Raw genomic sequence first — 20,000 nt, 5'->3', positions numbered from 1 at the left:
ACCCCGACATCAATTCGTTACGTTTAATGTGCAATTATTAAATCTTACACATTTTCTGTACCAAGCATTTAGGTTTTATGGAGACAAACCTAAATACGATATAACCTTTTATATTTTCTTATCAAATATAGAGTAAAATTAGTTTTTGTTTCTCCTTACTGAGCGGTATCATGTAACTAGTAGGAAATTTTATTGTAGCTAAATCTGACTCCTAATTCGTATCCCTTGAGCTTTAGAGCTACAGCTCAAACACTCATGATGGCCTATAATAAGCAAAACACCAAAACCATAGTCTAAAATAGCACCGATGACCCATGGCCTACAGACTACATATCCTCCCCTAGGAATTACATTTTATACAGGCATTTTATGAACATGGTCATGTCTTAAAAAACAAAAATAAATACAAAAATAAAAGAATAGAACTAAATCATAGGTAATACACTTCTCCCTAACATGCTTATATACATACACATAAATGCATACATACATACATGCACATACGCACAAACAAATATATATGTGTGATATATATATATATATATATATATATATATATATATATATATATATATATATATATATATATATATATATATATATATATATATATATATATATATATATATATATAAATATATATATATATGTATATATATATATATAATATATATAATATAGGCTATATATATATATATATATATACACACACACACACACACACTCATACATACAAATATTTTTTCACATTTTAGCAGTCAAGGCCCTTTAAAAATGACTTCAAAACTGCAAATATTCTAGCACGCTACTTCTTGACCCTGCAGAATACTCAGTCTCGAGTTCAAGCTGGACAAACAGTTGCTAAACATCGCTGTTTTATCTCGCTTCTGCTAAATCATAACAGAACTCCGTGGAGCACGCGCAAATGCACCCACTCATCTCCGCCACGTCATACTACGCACACCATCGGGGAAAGCTATCAAATATATACAAGATTCTCTGCATTCCACGCTGAAAACTATGCGCGTATGAGACTCGTCCTAAACGAAAGAGGATTTTCTACATTTTCAAAAGAGCATTTGCTTTGCCGATGAATTAGCATTCCTTAAATTATTCGAACATTTTTAAAATGTTATTCTTTAGTAAATGGAATAACATTCCTTAATTTATATAAATATTTTTCAAAGGCATTTCCTTGGCCAATGGAATAACATTCCTTAATTAGAAAATTATTTAAAGGCATTTCCCTAGCCAATGAAATTCCATTCGTTAATTCATAACATTTTAGAGACTGTGTCGAGTCTCTCTCTCTCTCTCTCTCTCTCTCTCTCTCTCTCTCTCTCTCTCTCTCAAAACACAGCTTCCGATAAGAACAATCAAAGCTATTTGTTATGTCGGAATACTGTATACTTTTTCAAAGAAATTGTTGTCACCACAAAACCCTTGTTTGTGTGCGTGTACGAGTGTGCGTGTAGAGAGAGAGAGAGAGAGAGAGAGAGAGAGAGAGAGAGAGAGAGAGAGAAATACAATAACAATCTAACCAAAACAAATTCACCATGCAGTAACACCACTTCGCCTAAATCCCTCGCGTAAAGGAGACCTCTCTCACGAACCATAGCCTAACCAAACTAACTGCCTTCCCATCTTAAAATAGAATAGAATATAGGATTTAGGCCAAAGGCCAAGCGCTGGGACCTATGAGGTCATTCAGTAAAAAAAAATGAGAGTTTGAAAGGTGTAACAGGAGGAAAACCTCGCAGTTACACTAAGAATCAAATGTTAGGAGAGAGTGGAAAGATGGAAGAAAGAGAATATGAAAGGAGGTACAGTAAAAGGAATGAAAGGGATGCTGCAAAGAACCTTAAGTAATTCCTATACAGTGCACCGCATGAGGTGCACTAACAGGCCTCCCATCTTAGTAATCTTAGACACCACCTCCAGATGCTGCCGACGAATACCTCTAGAGGCTGTTGAAGGCATCTGCCTGCGTAATAATAATAATAATAATAATAATAATAATAATAATAATAATAATAATAATAATATGGACCCTCGAAGAGCGCCGATTGGAATGCGCGATGAGAGAGAGAGAAAAGTCCGAAGCTCATTTGCCTTCATTAAAGGTAATGAACGCATAGGTCTGGTTCAATGTTAATCTTAATTAGAAATTATGGTAGGGAGTGTCTTGCGTCCCTGGGAGGGAGGGGGAGGAAGGAGAAGGCGGTGGAGAGAGAGGAGCAGGGAAGAGGTAGGGGTAGGTGGTTGGGGAAGAAGAGAGAGGAATAAGTGAGAAAGAAATACTCGTATAACAGACTGGTTGATTTGTGGCTATTAAAACTGGCGTCACAAAAATATAATAGATGTTTTGTGCTGACGCACTTATGGTGACCAATTTCTGTGATATACAATTAAGCCAAAGCATTTGGTAACTTACTTTACCACAAAGAGCAGAAATTTCTAGTGAATACTTTCCAACTTTAACGAAGTTAAAAAGGGAATGTCTTCAATAGCACAGAATTAACTTACCACGTTAAAGAAAGGAATAAAAGACTACGCACAATACACTGTAGATCAACTAAACCATACATTTAAAGTAATAACCGCACCCCAAAACCCAGCACTAAAGCGATACTCTTAGTATTTACATACACATTTATCTGATTACAAGTTTATTTATATTTAAACTCTTCTCGCAAAGAATCATATGAGTAATAGAACAATACAATTTTAGGGTTTTGTTCATCATTCAGAATCTAATTCAGTTTCAGAGAGAGAGAGAGAGAGAGAGAGAGAGAGAGAGAGAGAGAGAGAGAGAGAGAGAGAGAGAGAGAGAGAGAACTATGATGGTGATTAAGGCTATAAAAATGTTGTCTTTAAACACGAATGTACCAACTAATTCACTCATTCAAGAGACAGAAAAAAGTCAAAGATACAGAGAATTCTGATGATAATTAATTTCAAATGCCGAAGCTGAACCAAACATTTCGAGACCACCTGATAAACTCTGAGAACTTCGTCAATGTTTCGACCAGCAAAATAAATTCATCATCGGAGGTCGAGAAAAACTTGAAGATCTTTCAGTCAAACTCTTCAATATTAATACGTACACTATCATGATAAAACTCCATGTTGAGACTACATGACCTAAAATGAATCTGCCACATTACGACCAACATGACATACCATTCATTGACCCAAAGACTCGCCAGTGTGCATCACGAACACAGGCTAAAAATAAAAATAATAATAAATAAAAAATGCAAACACCAATGTTCGCCCAACCTCGGTAGTCACAAAAGGCTATTCAATGCAACACACACTTCCGGAGCGTCAGTCTCTCTCTCTCTCTCTCTCTCTCTCTCTCTCTCTCTCTCTCTCTCTCTCTCATTAATTCGTCGCAGAATATTCTGAAAAATAGCCGAGTCATTCTGCTAGCAAGAGAAAGAATGAATTGGGACAAGCGTGCAAAAAATTAATTTACTTATTAATAACCACTGGATTACGCTATTTCGTATATTTACATTCAACTAATATCATCACGTATATGCAAATTAATGCAAGCATCAACAACAATTACGGACACCCGAAACAGCAATAATAACGAGCACAACAACAATAATGTCCAGAGAAAAACAAGGAAAAACAAAATCAACTATAATGGAAATGATTTTACTCAGCCCATTATAATGAGCACTTGTTTACATACTACTGTGTTTAACCAAATTATTGTTATTACTATTAATACTATTATTATTCTTCCTAATGTGCAAACATTCGTCTGGAGCGATAAAAGTACTGCGCATGCACTGAGCATCAGAGGCACAACCAATTGTAAATATGAATGTCACTGTTTAATCGAGTGGTTTCGGTAACAGTTCTCTCGACCCTAGTACACAAAACATAAACAAATAAAACAATAAATAAATAAATACAAATAAAAATAAAACTAGGTAGCGATGTGAGAGACCTGCCATTGCAGTAGAGGCTCGTAATCTACTAAGGGCATAAATCACTCCTTTTACTCATGTTCAGATTTGTGTTCATTGTATTTATCGTACTTCTCATCTTGATTTTTACTATACATACTCCCTGTTCACAAAATGCTGCAATAGCGGTGAGAGAGTAAACTCGATTGCAAATACTTATTAATAACAGTAAAAGTAAAAAGAACTTACGAAATTGGTTTCTAGAATCCTAACGGGATGACATGGCAAGAATTAATGAATGTGATGCGATTAACAATTACAAATAATTCTTACCGACAATTCGTCTAGATTAGTACACAAAAAAAATTACAAAGTAAATATAAACAATTTTCTAGTGCATTTAGAATTAGGTCAATAACTTTCCATATTTACAAAACAAATAAAACAAAACAATAATTTCAATTAACATTTACAATGTAATCACCAATTTACCCTGCAATAACAAAATAAAACAACAGGAACACCAACAAATTTACATCACACCCGACGCGGTCAGAATTTTGAAATAAAAATCTAAAAGTGAATAAAAATTAATTCTGAATAAGAGGATGAATGCAACCCGTAAGACATTTCATTAATATTCAACCATTAAAAATCTGCTAAATAACTGAAAGGCCTCACTCTTCATGGAACACCATGAATAAAAACCTCCTATGGTAGACAGCGAACGGTAACCATCTAATGGAATTTGGAATACTTTAAATAATCTGCTCCTCTTTAATAAATAAATTATATATATATATATATATATATATATATATATATATATATATATATATATATATATATATTCACTATATATGATCATATATACATTCATTATATATTTAATTTATATATATATATATATACATATATATACATATATATATATATATATATATATATATATATATATATATATATATATATATATATATATGAAAGAGAGAGAGAGAGAGAGAGAGTCAAAAGTCAATCCTTGAACATGACATCATAGCTACTGGGAAGTCCCACCAATACATCTTCCAGGTTAGGGAATTCCTAAGTAATTGGCCCCTGATTACACCCCTTTCGCTAAGCGGCGGGGGCGGGGGCGGGACGGGCACCACAGCAGCAGCAGCAGCAGCAGCATAAGCAGCAGAAACTGCAGCAGGAGCAGGAACAGCAGCGTCCGTAGGGCCACGACGCAAATGAGAGCGTGAGGGAGATTACACGCCTCGGGAATGATTCACTCAGATGACGTCACCGACACCCCCCCCCCGGCTTCCCTTTCTCTGACGTCATCGGCAAAGCCGGTGGTGGTGGTGTGGTGGTGGTGGCAGTGGTGGCAATGGTTGTCCATTAGGCCTACATTCTAGCGCTGTAATATTGATTCGGCTTCGCTAAAGGTAGAGCGAAAGGGGTTTTGAACAGTAGTACAGTTACGCTACTCTCGAGCTGACTTCACACGGCGAGTTCTGTATAAATATAATATATTGACCCTTTGAGACACTTTGGTTCTGATCAATGAATCATCGATTGAACTCGTGAAATCCGGCGTCGCAACTGCTACGGTCAACGGCACGAACAATGCCTTCTCTAACCTACTTTTTTATAGGCTATCTGTCAATCATCTTCAAACGGTTATAGCAAAAGCAATTAAAATCAGCACTCTCTTCACGGAGACCCCTTCTAGACTTCCTTGCCCTTTGTTTCCAGAGGGAAATTCACTTGACTGAAAAGGAGCAAATGAATGGGCCCACTAATACCCATAAATAGGCAAATAGGAACATTAAGGTAGCTTATAATTACAAGAGTATGGGCACTAAAGGCGTAGAATGCACAATTAAGGGCATTACAGCAATAATCATAGGTAAAAACGTGGCATTAATGCCTTAAAATTTAAAGTGTGGGTATTAGTGATTAAAGAGCATATATCTGGACATTTAATGTCTTAAAAAAGGCTAATGTATGGGACTTTTGCCCTTGAAAAGGCTAAATTACAGATATTAGTGCACAATTAAGGGCATTACAGCAATAATGATAGGTAAAAACGTGGGTGCCTTAAAATGCAAACTATGGGTGGTAGGGACTTGGAAAAGCAGTTTTTTTAGACATTTAACGTCTCATAAAAGGCTAAAGTACGGGACTTTTGCCCTTCAAAATGCAAAACTTTAGATATCATTGCACAAGTAAGGGAAATGAAGTAATAATGAGAGGTAAAAATATGGGCATTAATCCCTTACAATGCAAATTATGGGCATTAGTGATTAAAATGGCAGTTATTTGGACATTTAACGCATCATAAAAGACTCAAGTATGAGACTTTTGCCCTTCAAAAGGCAAAAATATAGACATCAGTGCACAATTAAGGGCAATACAGCAAAAATGATAGGCAAAAATATGGGCATTAATGCCTTACAATGCAAATTATGGGAATTAGTGATTAAAAGGCAAATATTTAGACATTTAAAGCCTCATAAAATGCTCAAGTATTCAAAAGGCAAAAGTATAAACATCAGTGCACAATTAAGGGCAACACAGCAATAATGATGGGTAAAAATATGGGCACAAATGCCTTAAAAGGCAAAATATGAGCATTAATGATTAAAAAGGCAAATATCTGGACATTAAACGTCATAAAACAGGCTAAACGTGAGCATCAGTGATTAGAAAAGCTACTATTTAGACAACGAACGCTGCATAAAAGGCTAAAGTATGGGACTTTTGCCCTTCAAAAGGGAAAACTATAGATATCAGGGCAAGGGTTACGACACAAGCTCAGCTTTAAAGACCAACACAGCACTCTCCAACATCAAAACCATCTTGAATACCGCGATGGGGATGATGCTGAAATTGAAACTCCCTGCGAACTGGCCTCAAAACGCAGCAACGAGAGAGAGAGAGAGAGAGAGAGAGAGAGAGAGAGAGAGAGAGAGAGAGAGAGAGAGAGAGAGAGGGGGAGGAATGATTCACAGACAAGTGAATGGGGGATGAGGGAAGGGGAAGGGGAGGGGGAAGGGGGGAGGGGAGTGAAAGAGCGTTTGAACAGGAAGTGATGGACATGAAAGCCTGAAATAAAATAAATAAATAAATAAAAATAGAAAAATAGGGCAATGAAGCGAGAAGTAAATGTCAGATTCAACTCCTCCTCCTCCTCCTCCAGCTTTAAGATTAGCAGTGTACGATGAACAAGAGTAAGATTCGAGTTAAACACTGTATTGGATCTGCAACAGGGGAGTTTCATCTTAACAATGTTACCAGTATCTATTGAATATTTTGCATATATACAATAAAGGATATATTTTGAAGACATTAAAATGAATATGAGAGAGAGAGAGAGAGAGAGAGAGAGATACGGACTAGCTTTTCGTATGAAGCCGGAATATTTCGAATTTCGATACCAAGAAATAAATAAAGGAAAACGAAATAAGAGACGGAAGCACGAAAATAAATCTGTAAGGCAAAACCTCAAAAGAGAAGCAAGGAGATTCTGCAATAAGAAAAAATACGAGAGTAGCACTGAATTTACTTATGTAATAATCACAACGCATTCTAAATATTAAGTAACGTAGATAGACAAATAAAGGAACTGAGAGTAGGCTAACTACTCATGATAAACCTACCTCATGGAAACATGTAGGTTAAATTATTCACAAAACACTAAGAAAAGACAAAGAACTCCAGGTGTTTTGCAAATCGTTTAACCTGCCCTTTTCTATAAACCATAACCACCAACTACGAAAAGTTACCTTGTGGGGAGAGAATAAGTGCTAGGCAAACATGAAGCTTCTCTGTAAACTTGGGTTTTAAAGTTTCATCGGTGTGACGATAAAGATTACATGTTGATATGTTGTGATATTCTTGCACAATCACAAATACACAGACGATTAACCACAGGGCTTGTTTAAGATAAAAAAAAATTTCATGTATTTGTATGATTGTAAATATGCATAATGATAATCATCTTGCTGATTTAAAACCATCATAGCAAAGTCAACAGAGGATAGGTTTCACACTTCGTGAATTGCTACGTTCAAATTTCCCTGCAGCAGTGAACCCTATGTAATATCTCCTTGGTATAAAAAAAACTATACAGGTTTTCTCGAAATAACGTCATAAAGGTGCTATGATTTTTGAAACAATATTAACACTGATACTGGAGAGCCACTTATTTTTCTAATTCAGAGTTTAAAGCAATTACCACTACGACAAAATAAAAATACCTTGAGGTTTTAGAGAATTCCTCACCATCAAAATAACTTACGAGGAAGGTTCACTTCAAATAATTCGTTCTTTTGTTGCAATCAAAATGACTGGTGTGGTCCAAGGAGATCAAATCACCAGTGTAACCAAAATTAAATATCACTTTCCTGCTTTCAAGTGTGCATTCTGCGAAGGAATGTTAAAATGTCTAACCATGACACATCGTCATAGAAAAGAGATTATCTAGACCAACGATGATTGCTACACAATGACACACTTAATATTTACTGGATGTCCATATTCTGCTACCATATTCAGTCTTAATTCGGTACCAGCAAGCATTATCAATCAGTGGCGGCAGTCCGGGTTTCAAACCAATCAATTAACAGTCATTCCAACAATTCCTTTCATTGCTCCAGTGACTTGGTCATTACGGTGACATAATAATCTAAAGCAAATCCATCGACTATTTAGTAGCAAGAAGACTATCTGTGGTAAACAGCTGCAAGCTTGTCAATAAAGAAAAGCTTGCATGTAATGTTTGTCTAGTATTTATAAACGAACTGCTATGAGAAATTATCAGTACTATATTAAATACACAGGAGAACATGAGGATAACAAGAACATGTATTATTACAATGAATTGCAATTAAATATAAGTATTGTACTAAAATGCAAAGAAAGACACTAGGAATGAGTAAGTGATTAATACAAATAGACAAAGCATGGAAGCATAATTAAACCAAATTATGGACAAAAAGAGATGACCATTTTACGACGAAACCTGAGGAAGGATTATAAAACTGAATATACGAGTACATGCACCATTACAAAAATACATACAACACAAACATTAAATTTAAAAGATGACCGGATTGACTAAAAAAAATTTTAAAAAGGCGACTACAGGAAGCACTCACTGCGACAAAATAGACGGCACCTCCATTAATTGTCACGTGACGAATGCACGCAAGCCACCACAGGTTAAACCGTGCATGTTATCGCGCCATACGTACCTAGCACGGCAGCAGCTACAGTATTTCCAAAGGCCCCTGAATTATGGACGGCCGGAAAGCACGCAAGCACGCAAATTCACCCGAAGTGCCTCTGCAAGCATGTGCTACCTCGGCCATTCATTCCATGACTTCTAAAGCGTCAGAGAATTCACTGACTGGCAACTGATTCGTAATGACCTTAATGACCGATTCGATCATCCTTCCCATCCTATGAGGATTCACCCTTCCTACGAGGATTCTCCCATCCTATGAGGATCCTTCACCCATCCTACGAGGATTCTCCCATCCTACAAGGATTCTCCCATCCTATGAGAATTCTCCCATCCTACGAGGAATCTCCCATCCTATAAGGATTCATCCATCCTACGAGGCTTCTCTCATCCCATTAAGATTCTCCCATCCTATAAGGCCCATGAGGATTCTCCCATCCTACGAGGATTCACCCATCCTCCGAGGATTCTCCCATCCTACGAGGATTCACCAACCCTACGAGAATTCACCCATCCTACGAGGATTCACCCATCCTACGAGGATTCGCCCATCCTACGTGGATTCACCCATCCTACGAGGATTCGCCCATCCTACGTGGATTCACCCATCCTACGAGGATTCGCCCATCCTACGTGGATTCACCCAACCATTTACTTGGCAACTGATGTGTAATGACCATTCATACCCACGGCAATTATCCCCTCACGTTACGTACAATATGGCCTCGTATTCTCCATCAGGAAGATTCAATGCCCACAATGCTGTCAGCAAATCCTCGGTGGCAAAGGACCGGGAGACAAGAGTTTGGGATTATTCCAAGAATAGGACAAGGGGTGAACAAAGTGCAAGGAAGCAATTCCTTGTCCTCAGAGCCATAAAAGCAGTGGGTACACGTTAACCATTTCAACAGCTTTTTCCTAAACACACACACACATACATACATATATATATACATACATATATATATATATACATATATATACATATATATATATATATATACATATATATATATACATATATATATATATATACATATATATATATATACATATATATATATGTATATATATATATATATATATATATATATATATATATATATATATATATATATATATTTCCTCCTTCCTCGTTTTGACGTGCTTTTTCCCATTTTTATATGGGGTAAGAACGATGCCTTCTTTTCGAAGGACTTTGATTTGGCGTTGGGGTCGGCCGTAGCCTCACATATATGATTCGTTTATTACATACACACGCAAATAATATATATATATATATATATATATATATATATATATATATATATATATATATATATATATATATATATATATATATATATATATAGAGAGAGAGAGAGAGAGAGAGAGAGAGAGAGAGAGAGAGAGAGAGAGAGAGAGAGAGAGAGATTCTGGTCAGTTAGACCACATAAATACATAACTGCAATACCCACAATAACCTTTCAATTATTCGATTTCTCCACAATTTTTTAATACGTTTTTCACGACTAAATCTAAATACTAAATAAATATCAAATGAAGAAATCCCAACATCCAGTGAAGAGAGTGGATCCCGCATAACTGGGTTTGGGTGAGATTAAGTTTCACTTGATCTCTATTTATGAATCAAGGTTGGCAGTGAAAATCTTATTCAAATAATACCCAGAAACTGAGAAGTGAGGAGGCCATTGTGATTACTGCTGTACATCTTCTTCGTTTTAACGTGCTTTTTCCCATTTTTATATGGGGTAAGCACGATGCCTTCTTTCTGAAGGACTTTGATTTGGCGTTGGGGTAGGCCGTAGCCTCGATCGGCTGCCTGCCTGACATCGCTTAGACCCCGGTAACGATGTGTACGTGTATCGTACCAATCCCCAGCTCCCTTTCTCCCAGCAGCGAGGAGAACTGGGCGGTTAGGTCGACAGTTCGAGACGTGTAAGGTGTCTATACACCCAAATCTCGACCTTCCAGTTCTCAGCAATCATCTTAAAACATGACTGTTAGCTCTCTTACTTTCGAGTCTCTACCCGGGCTACTGCCCACCTCAATTGAACAACACCTAACTAAACATTTCAGTATTTAGATCGACAAAGACGGTATGGGTTTTAACGGAACATATCTAGATCGGTGTGCAATAGTAGGGAATCTAATCCAACCACTGGAATATATATATATATATATATATATATATATATATATATATATATATATATATATATATATAATATATATATATATATATATATATATATATATATATATATATATATATATATATATATATATATATATATATATATATATATATATATATTATATATATTATTGCGTCGCCATGGAAACGTTCTTAGGAGTCTTAAGGCATTTATATGCATCCATTTTTTAAGTGCTTCAATTACAACGGAGAACAAGACCCACGAAAAAAAAAAAAAAACTGAAAAAAATACCCACCTAGCAACGCAGCAATTCTACGAACTAAAAAAAATTTGACAAAAACATTCGCCCATGAAAACTCGTGCTGATGACGACTACACCGCAGCAGTATGAATCACTAATTTCAGCCACTGGTCCACACTGAAATTCAAAATAATTCACTGAGTTCCGTAAAAATTTATTATAATTTTCAACAAAAAAAGGCGATCTTCAAACACGCTAATGGAACTTAAAAGAGAGGCATGTATGTTTACATACGTTGCAAAACCTTCCTCGTTATGTTTTCCGGACTATGAGTCACGAAGCATCAAAACATGTCATTAAAACAAGAACGAATTACTGACGGTTTCAACAACAAAATGAATTTGAAACGATGGAGTTGAAAAGCTATGCAAGGCACGTTATAAAAATGTGATGGGGAGACGGAGAATGTTATATATATATCGGGATATGATGTACTTGGAGAGAGAGAGAGAGAGAGAGAGAGAGAGAGAGAGAGAGAGAGAGAGAGAGAGAGAGAGAGAGAGAGAGAGAGAGTTATGATGATGAAGGTTTGAGAAAATGAAATATATTTTTCGAGACTGAACGTCTTTTCCTATCATTTGCCTACAAAGAGAGAGAGAGAGAGAGAGAGAGAGAGAGATGATGATGATGATGATGATGATGATGATGATGGTGGTGGTGGTGGTGGTGGTGGCGGCGATTTGGGAAAATGAAATATAATTTTCTACGCAATGTATTTTCCTATCATTTTCCTACAGAGAGAGAGAGAGAGAGAGAGAGAGAGAGAGAGAGAGAGAGACACAAGGAAATATTTAAAATGAACAATGCCCTACAGACGAGTATCCTCACTTGTATTCTGGAACAGGTCAAAAGAAATTTTGTTACTGTACATACAAGTATCAAGGTTTAGAAAAAAAGGAAGAGATTTTAAAATTAAAGACAAGGTATAGATGGGCATTCGGGCATAAAGAGAATATGACTGAAAGCAATAGGGAAGACTCATTCCAAATCTTACCCAGTAGTGGACAGATATGACGTCGAATCATTAATTTAAGTATTAATACAAGGAATAATCGTCTTCTTTCCAAACAAAAGTAATAAATAATATAATGCCTCCGAAATCTAATTTCATGAATAAGGCTGTTTTATGTTTCTCCCTTTCATTTGATTACAATAATGTCCGTCCAGTTCTGATCCACTGGCATTCTTTAATCTGCTTTATCTTGGGCCTAATCTAGGAATAAACAACATGCAAAGCAAATATCAGTTAAATGATGTCATTATCGCCATGGCTTTGGGTTGGAATACTAAATGTATCAGTAGGCTGTGGAGTTCATTATGTTGGTATATGCACTAAAACAATCTCTTTATTGTAACCATGAGACACTGTCCAAGAAAGGTTGTGATTCTACAAGATTATATTTGTTTTTAAGGCAAGCATGCATAGCACTGGGGAAACAAATCCACAGTTATGTATGGGTGCAAATATATTTAAAAATACATCTAAACAGAGAGTTTTCTGGATTCTGTTTGATTCTCCTTCTTAATTGAACAGATTCCCGAAAGTTATATGTTTGGATTTATTTCTAAATACATTCGTAACCATACATAACTGTATTTGTTTCTCCATTACAAGACTCAAACTACTATGAGTATTTTTAATGCATGACACTAAAAAACAGTAATGCATACACTATTATACAACAAAGAATAAATTTAACAAACTGTAAGTTTACTTTTGAAAAATATTTCTTTGACATGAAAATTTTTAAAAAATTATCCTTTAAAATCTGTTTAAATTTACATTTTTCCTTAGTTCCTCTATTTATTTTCTCTCTTATTCCTCTATTTGCAAAAGCTGCATCATCACAGGTCACGATAACCATCTCCTTAACGCTTTGTTGTGACCATACAACCCTTTCTCCCAAACTTTAGGGTGGGCCTTCGCATCTCTATCAGGCCCTGCCATCAATTTGGGTACGGGGTTTCCGAAAACGTACACTCAGGCATGTTTAACTGTTAAAGTATTTTCTTATTAACATATCTGCATAGTCTTATATATATATATATATATATATATATATATATATATATATATATATATATATATATATATATATATATATATTTATATGTATATATGTGTATATATATATATATATATAAATATATATGTATAGTATATAATGCAAGACTATGCAATATATAAGGGAAAACCCAAACCCATGTATACATATACAGTATATACACACATACATACATACATAATACATATACAGTATATATATAATATATATATAATATATATATATATATATATATATATATATATATATATATATATATATATATATATATAAAATACCACCTTTTAAAAAAATATCTACAGGACTGTATAAGCATTCCACTGACTTCCCTGATTATCACACATGCTTCCTAAGCATAACAAGAACAAAACGCCAATCCTAACAATATGTGATAACTATAACACCCTCTGCACCTGCAAAGACATTCTTACAACACGCAAGTCCTCAGAGGCTACCTGAGTATTTCAGATCAATACGGTCTCGAGGTACGGAGGACGCAACGGGTGTACCTACTTAATAATATAACTTTGCCTGTACACTTGGCCATTGCTATCAAAACGTTTAGCGAGCAAGATACTGCCATAACTGAGGCGTTCTTGAATGGAAGAAGATCTATTCAAGGTTGTGAAGCGGCTATGCAGATGCTGATGAACGATTATTATTATTATTATTATTATTATTATTATTTTTTCCAGTCTTGACATTTCAGTGTTTCCAGAGATACCAGCGATTAGGTGACATAATATTTATCCAGCCAAAGACTACAATCAGGAAAATTATGATCCATTAATAAGTTCAATACACATAATCGGTCCTTTTAACCAGGAGGTTTGCGGCAACTGTTCGGATAAACGAACCAAATTTGTTACCTTTAATTTCTTAAAAAGCTATACTACTGACTTCCTTAAAAGTGCAGTCTTTCTCATTTCTGTGCAATAAGATCTCACTGATTTCTTTAGAATGCAGTCTTTTTTTTAAATTTAGAATATGATCTTTCTGATGTACTTGTAATGCGGTCTTTTCCATTTATTTTGATTTCCAAATAATGCAGTCTTTTTGATATTTCCTTAGAAAATAATCTTGATTTCCTTAAGAATTCAAAATTTTTTGGTTTCAAAAAGAATATGACTTGTTATCTGTTTACAATATTGTCTATTTTTTGTTTCCTTACAATACTATCTTTCTGATTTCTCAATTAACATTTATTTCCAGTCCATTCATAATCTCCTGTTTACAGCCTAACCGTAGCCATGTTCACTATCACTACATTTCAAAACATTTACGGGAAAATCCAAATTTCTCGGATTTTCCTTTTTCCTTGAGATTTCCCACAACAAGAAACAAGTAATAAATGCACCGAAGTTTCTTCGACGCAATCGAGTTTTCTGTACACCGTATAATCAAGGCCACCGAAAATACATCTATCTTTCGGTGGTCTCGGTATAATGCTGTATGACCCACGGCCCATGAAACTTTAACCAAGGCGCGGTGGTGGCCTATCCTATATCGTTGCCAAAAGCACGATTATGGCTAACTTTAACCTTCAATAAAATAAAAACTACTGAAGCTAGAGGGCTGCAATTTGGTATGTTTGATGATTAGAGGGTGGATGATCAACATACCAATTTGCAGCCCTCTAGCCTCAGTAATTTTTAAGATCTGAGGGCGGACAGAAAAAGTGCGGACGGACAGACAAAGCAGGGCACAATAGTTTTCTTTTACAGAAAGCTAAAAAGCTCGAACTTACAACTGTCAACTAACTTGAACTTCAGGAGACACTTACGAGGAAATACATATTTCTGAGATTTTCCTAGAGTTCGTAAAAACACAATACACTCTTCTTTTTCCTCTGGATTTCCCCCTCCTCCCCTTCAAAAAAAAACTTACAACTTTCCACTCAGCCAAACTTCAGGAAACATTTACGTAGAAATACACATTTCTGAGTTTTTCTCGACTACGTAACAGCATGATAAGAAACCCTTTTCCTTAAGACTTCCCACAAAAAAAGAAAAAAAAATTACAACTCCCCACTAACTAGAACTTCAGTCCAGCCCAGTCCTATCAATCAGCTTGAAAGTTAACCGACCTTTTCATCCAAGCACGGCAATAGGCCTGCTTGAAATCAAATCAAGCGCATTCAGACTCGATTACCTCGCAAATGAATAAAACTTTGCCTGGGATTCGAGTATGGAGGTCTTGTTTTTTTTCAGTTCCTTAATTAGGATTTTCAATATCAGAATTCTATCTGAATGTTTGCTGGGATGGATTTCAGTCTATCTTTATGGTTTGCTTAAGCTCTTGTATCTTCACATAGAGTAAGTATTTGCCATTAAAGGTTAAACGATTATGTCTCAATCCAACGAAGTCTATACATATGAGTATATATATATATATATATATATATATATATATATATATATATATATATACATATATATATATATATATATATATATATATATATATATATATACATACATATACATACATATATATAATTAATATATGGTGTCTTTGAGAAATCATGAATCATCTCTCTCTCTCTCTCTCTCTCTCTCTCTCTCTCTCTCTCTCTCTCTCTATATATATATATATATATATATATATATATATATATATATATATATATATATATATATATATATATATATATATATATGTGGTGTCTTTGAAAAATCATGATTCATCTCCATCTCTCTCTCTCTCTCTCTCTCTCTCTCTCTCTCTCTCTCTCTCTCTCTCTCTCTCTCTCTCTCAACTGAGTAGAGTGCACACCGCAAGACGTGTTTAATTGTACAATGATGATATTTTTTAATCTCCTTTGCACAAGGGTTTTAGCCTCATACCATCATCAATGGAGAAATATTAACTGGTTTTCCAGGTAATAAATACAAAGATAACAATGTACAAAATACCCTGAGAGAAAAAAATTAAAAGAACATCAACCCAGAGCAAAAAAATACCTTTCAGATAAAAAAAAAATTCACGAATAATTCATGGTAATCGGAGCAAGGTATTTATATGAATTATGACTAAGTACTATGTTTTCCTTAATTTTTCTACCTTAGCCTAATTATTTGGTAAATTTTTAAAAAATGAGAGAGAGAGAGAGAGAGAGAGAGAGAGAGAGAGAGAGAGAGAGAGAGAGAGAGAGAGAGAGAGAGAGAGAGAGAGAATGGTAATGATGATGTGGCAATGCGCCAGTGGTAACTATTTCTGCATCTCATATTGACCTCTATATCTGAGTCATCTGCATGCAAAATGCTTTTGCTAGAATTTGCAAGGGCAATGCGCTTTCACTACCATGGCAACAATCAGATACCCCTTTAATTAGCAATTAGGCAAAAACAACCTAGATGCAAATCCACAAAAAATATAAATATATATAAAATATATATTTATATAATATATTTATATATAAATATATTATACACACACATTATATATATATATATATATATATATATATATATATATATATATATATATATATATATATATATATATATATATATATACTGTATATTGTATACATGTTTACATGTGCTACATACATATATTTTAAGGGCTGTAATTTAGAGCATTTGCAAATAAATAAAAAGAAATTAACTGCCTTATTTAAAAATGAAAAACAAAACTGGACCAAAAGAGCCACGAAATCAAGTCTTAAAAAACCATGAATACAGACAACAAGCAAATAAAAAAACAAGCACGGGGAAAAAAACAAGAGAAAAAAAATCACTAAAACCAAGGCAAGGCAGCATCATCAGCATCATCACAAAGAGATCGAACCAAATATGAACCAATTATGAACCAGATACTGAGGTTCTCTATTATTATATAGGCGACAAAAGAGTGATGCAGGGGGTAAGGGAGAGGGGTAGATGATTGGGCAGGGGGGTGTTTGACAAAGGTGTGTGTGATATTACTTCTTAGGAGGAAACCTATGACAAAGGAGGGGGAAAGGAGAGGGGAAGGGGGAGGGAGGGGAAGGTTTTAAAAGCCTGTGTGTGTATGTGTGTCCATCCATCTACCCCTTGAAATATTGACCCAAAATACGTACCATCGTTGTTGCCTTTCCGGAGAGCGACACCAACGCCAACACCAACACCAACTCCAACACCAACACCAACACCGCCCCCGCCACTGACGACGCTGCCTCCGCCAACGCCAACGCCTCCTCCACCACCTACTCCTCCTCCTCCACCAGTTTGACATATACACCGGACACCATTATGTCCCCGACATATAGTGTTGATCACCCCCAAACACAGGTTTCCGAACACGACCATTGTCGTCGGCGGCGTCCGTGCTTACTTCAACCGAACTGTTGTTGTTGTTATTGTTATAGTTATTGCTATTATTGTTATTCTTTTATTGTTATTGTTGTTGTTCCGGTCCAGGCAGGGAGGACGTCCGTCGCTCCTCACACACACACACAATGGGAGCTCGGGACAACGTGGAATACTACACTAACACCATATGCACACCACCATCGTCGTCGTCACCATCACCACCACCATCACCAACAACAACATCCCCAACAACACCGCTATCACCACCAGCAGCCAACATCAAACACGCCCTCACGGTGGTGGTGGTGGTGGTGGTGGGGCGGTGGTGAGGGTCGTCGCTGCTGTTCTTTATTCTTCTTCTTCGTCAGGGAGAGACTTAAGGCACAGAAGGAGGAGCGAGTGAGGGACAGCACAGAGAAGAGCATGAGAGAGTGAGTGCGGGGGACACGCAGACACACACGCAGACACACGCACACACACACACACACACGCCGTTGTTCCTCCTGCTGCTTCTGCTCCTGCTTCTGCTCCTGCTCCTGCTGCTGCAGACACGCCCCACGCCCCAAGAGACGAGATACCGAGGACCACGACGACGAAGAGGGGAGACGTGAACGGGGGAGGGACGAACGGCCGCTTGGTATGAAGTGCAGGCGAGGTAAGAGAGAAGAGAGAGAGAGAGAGAGAGAGAGAGAGAGAGAGAGAGAGAGAGAGAGAGGCCCACACACACACACACAGCAGCAGCAGCAGCAGCAGCAGCACCAGAGAGAGAGAGAGAGAGAGAGAGAGAGAGAGAGAGAGAGAGAGAGAGAGAGACCCTTTTCCAGTCCCTTTCCCATTCGGTGGCACCTACCATGGGTGGTGGCGGTAGAACCCGCAGCAGCAGCCACGGAGGCGTCGTCTAGTGGCGGAGGAAGAGGAGGAGGAGGAGGAGGAGGAGGAAGAGGAGGGTGAGGAGAGTGAGGGTCCATGCTGGAGGTGCTGTCATTGATCTCCCCGCCGCCGCTGTAGGTCATCACTTCGTCATCGTCGCCGTCGTGACACCGGGGGAAACCCGCCGTCGTGGACATGGCGGAGCGAGGAAGGGATACGGCGCCCAGCGCCCACGTGCGGGCGGGGCCTATTACCTTCAGGAGGACTTCCGAAGAACACTGTTTCCCAAGGCGGAGGCGCGCAAGCACGCCGGCGATCGCGGCGGACGCATCAGTCACGAACGGATCCCCGTAGGGCGAACATATTGCTTGCTGCTTTCGTCGAAGAGCGGATATCAGTGATATTTTTAATAATAATAATGATGAATATTAAAACTTCTACAACTTGGCAAAAAATATTAAATGTTTCGTTAAATGCATTAATAAGCCTTGTTAACTGCACTTTTCTTTACTGGTTATTACTAACAAATAACAACCAAAACTTGTCTAAGCGAATGACTTCACATACGGATAACGTAATAACTTAAATCTTTTCAAAATTCTGGGTAACCATTATTTTAACTTTTTATATCTTTATAACATTCACGATAACCATAATTTTCACTTTTAATATAAAAAAAAGAACTCTTCCACCTACAATTGTACGAAAGGTGGTCAAGACAAGTGGTCTTTATATAGGCAAGCACTTTTTAAGGGTTCACTCTGAAACATCTCATGATATTTAAAATAATATTTCCTTCACTTTTAATAAAAACAAGAAAACACTTTCATCTATACTTATATGAAGTGCGGTAAAGACAGAGGTCTTTACATAGGCAAGCACTGTTATAAGGGGTTCAATCTGAAATATCTCTGGATATTTAAATCACAGATATTTCCTCTTTAAAAAAAAACAACCATTTATATAGGGAAGCACAGTTATAAGAGGTACAATCTGAAATATCTCAGGATATTTAAATCACAGATATTTCCTCTTTAAATTGTAGCCCTTTATATACAGTAGGCAAACACTTCTAAGGGTCCGATATGAAATATCTCAGGATATTTAAATCACAGATATTTCCTCTTTAAAATACAGCCCTTTATATAGG

General features: G+C 36.5%; 1 protein-coding gene across 4 annotated transcripts in view; it reads right to left on the bottom strand.

Moving 5' to 3' along the window:
* Window positions 1-20,000, bottom strand: part of Dab (DAB adaptor protein) — a 231,716-nt gene that overhangs the window by 194,975 nt on the left and 16,741 nt on the right. Inside the window, exon 1 of one of the 4 annotated variants that reach the window (XM_067116431.1) lies at window positions 17,749-18,613. The exons of the other annotated variants lie outside the window; for them this stretch is intronic. Within the exon in view, the coding sequence (XP_066972532.1) occupies window positions 17,749-17,977 (229 nt within the window). The 5' untranslated portion in view covers window positions 17,978-18,613. Of the gene's footprint in view, window positions 1-17,748; window positions 18,614-20,000 lie in introns of those variants that run through there. 4 annotated transcript variants of the gene reach the window in all.

This window comes from Macrobrachium rosenbergii, chromosome 14, assembly GCF_040412425.1.
Source record: "Macrobrachium rosenbergii isolate ZJJX-2024 chromosome 14, ASM4041242v1, whole genome shotgun sequence".
NCBI lineage: Eukaryota > Metazoa > Arthropoda > Malacostraca > Decapoda > Palaemonidae > Macrobrachium > Macrobrachium rosenbergii.
This window is presented reverse-complemented; position numbering and strand designations above follow the sequence as displayed.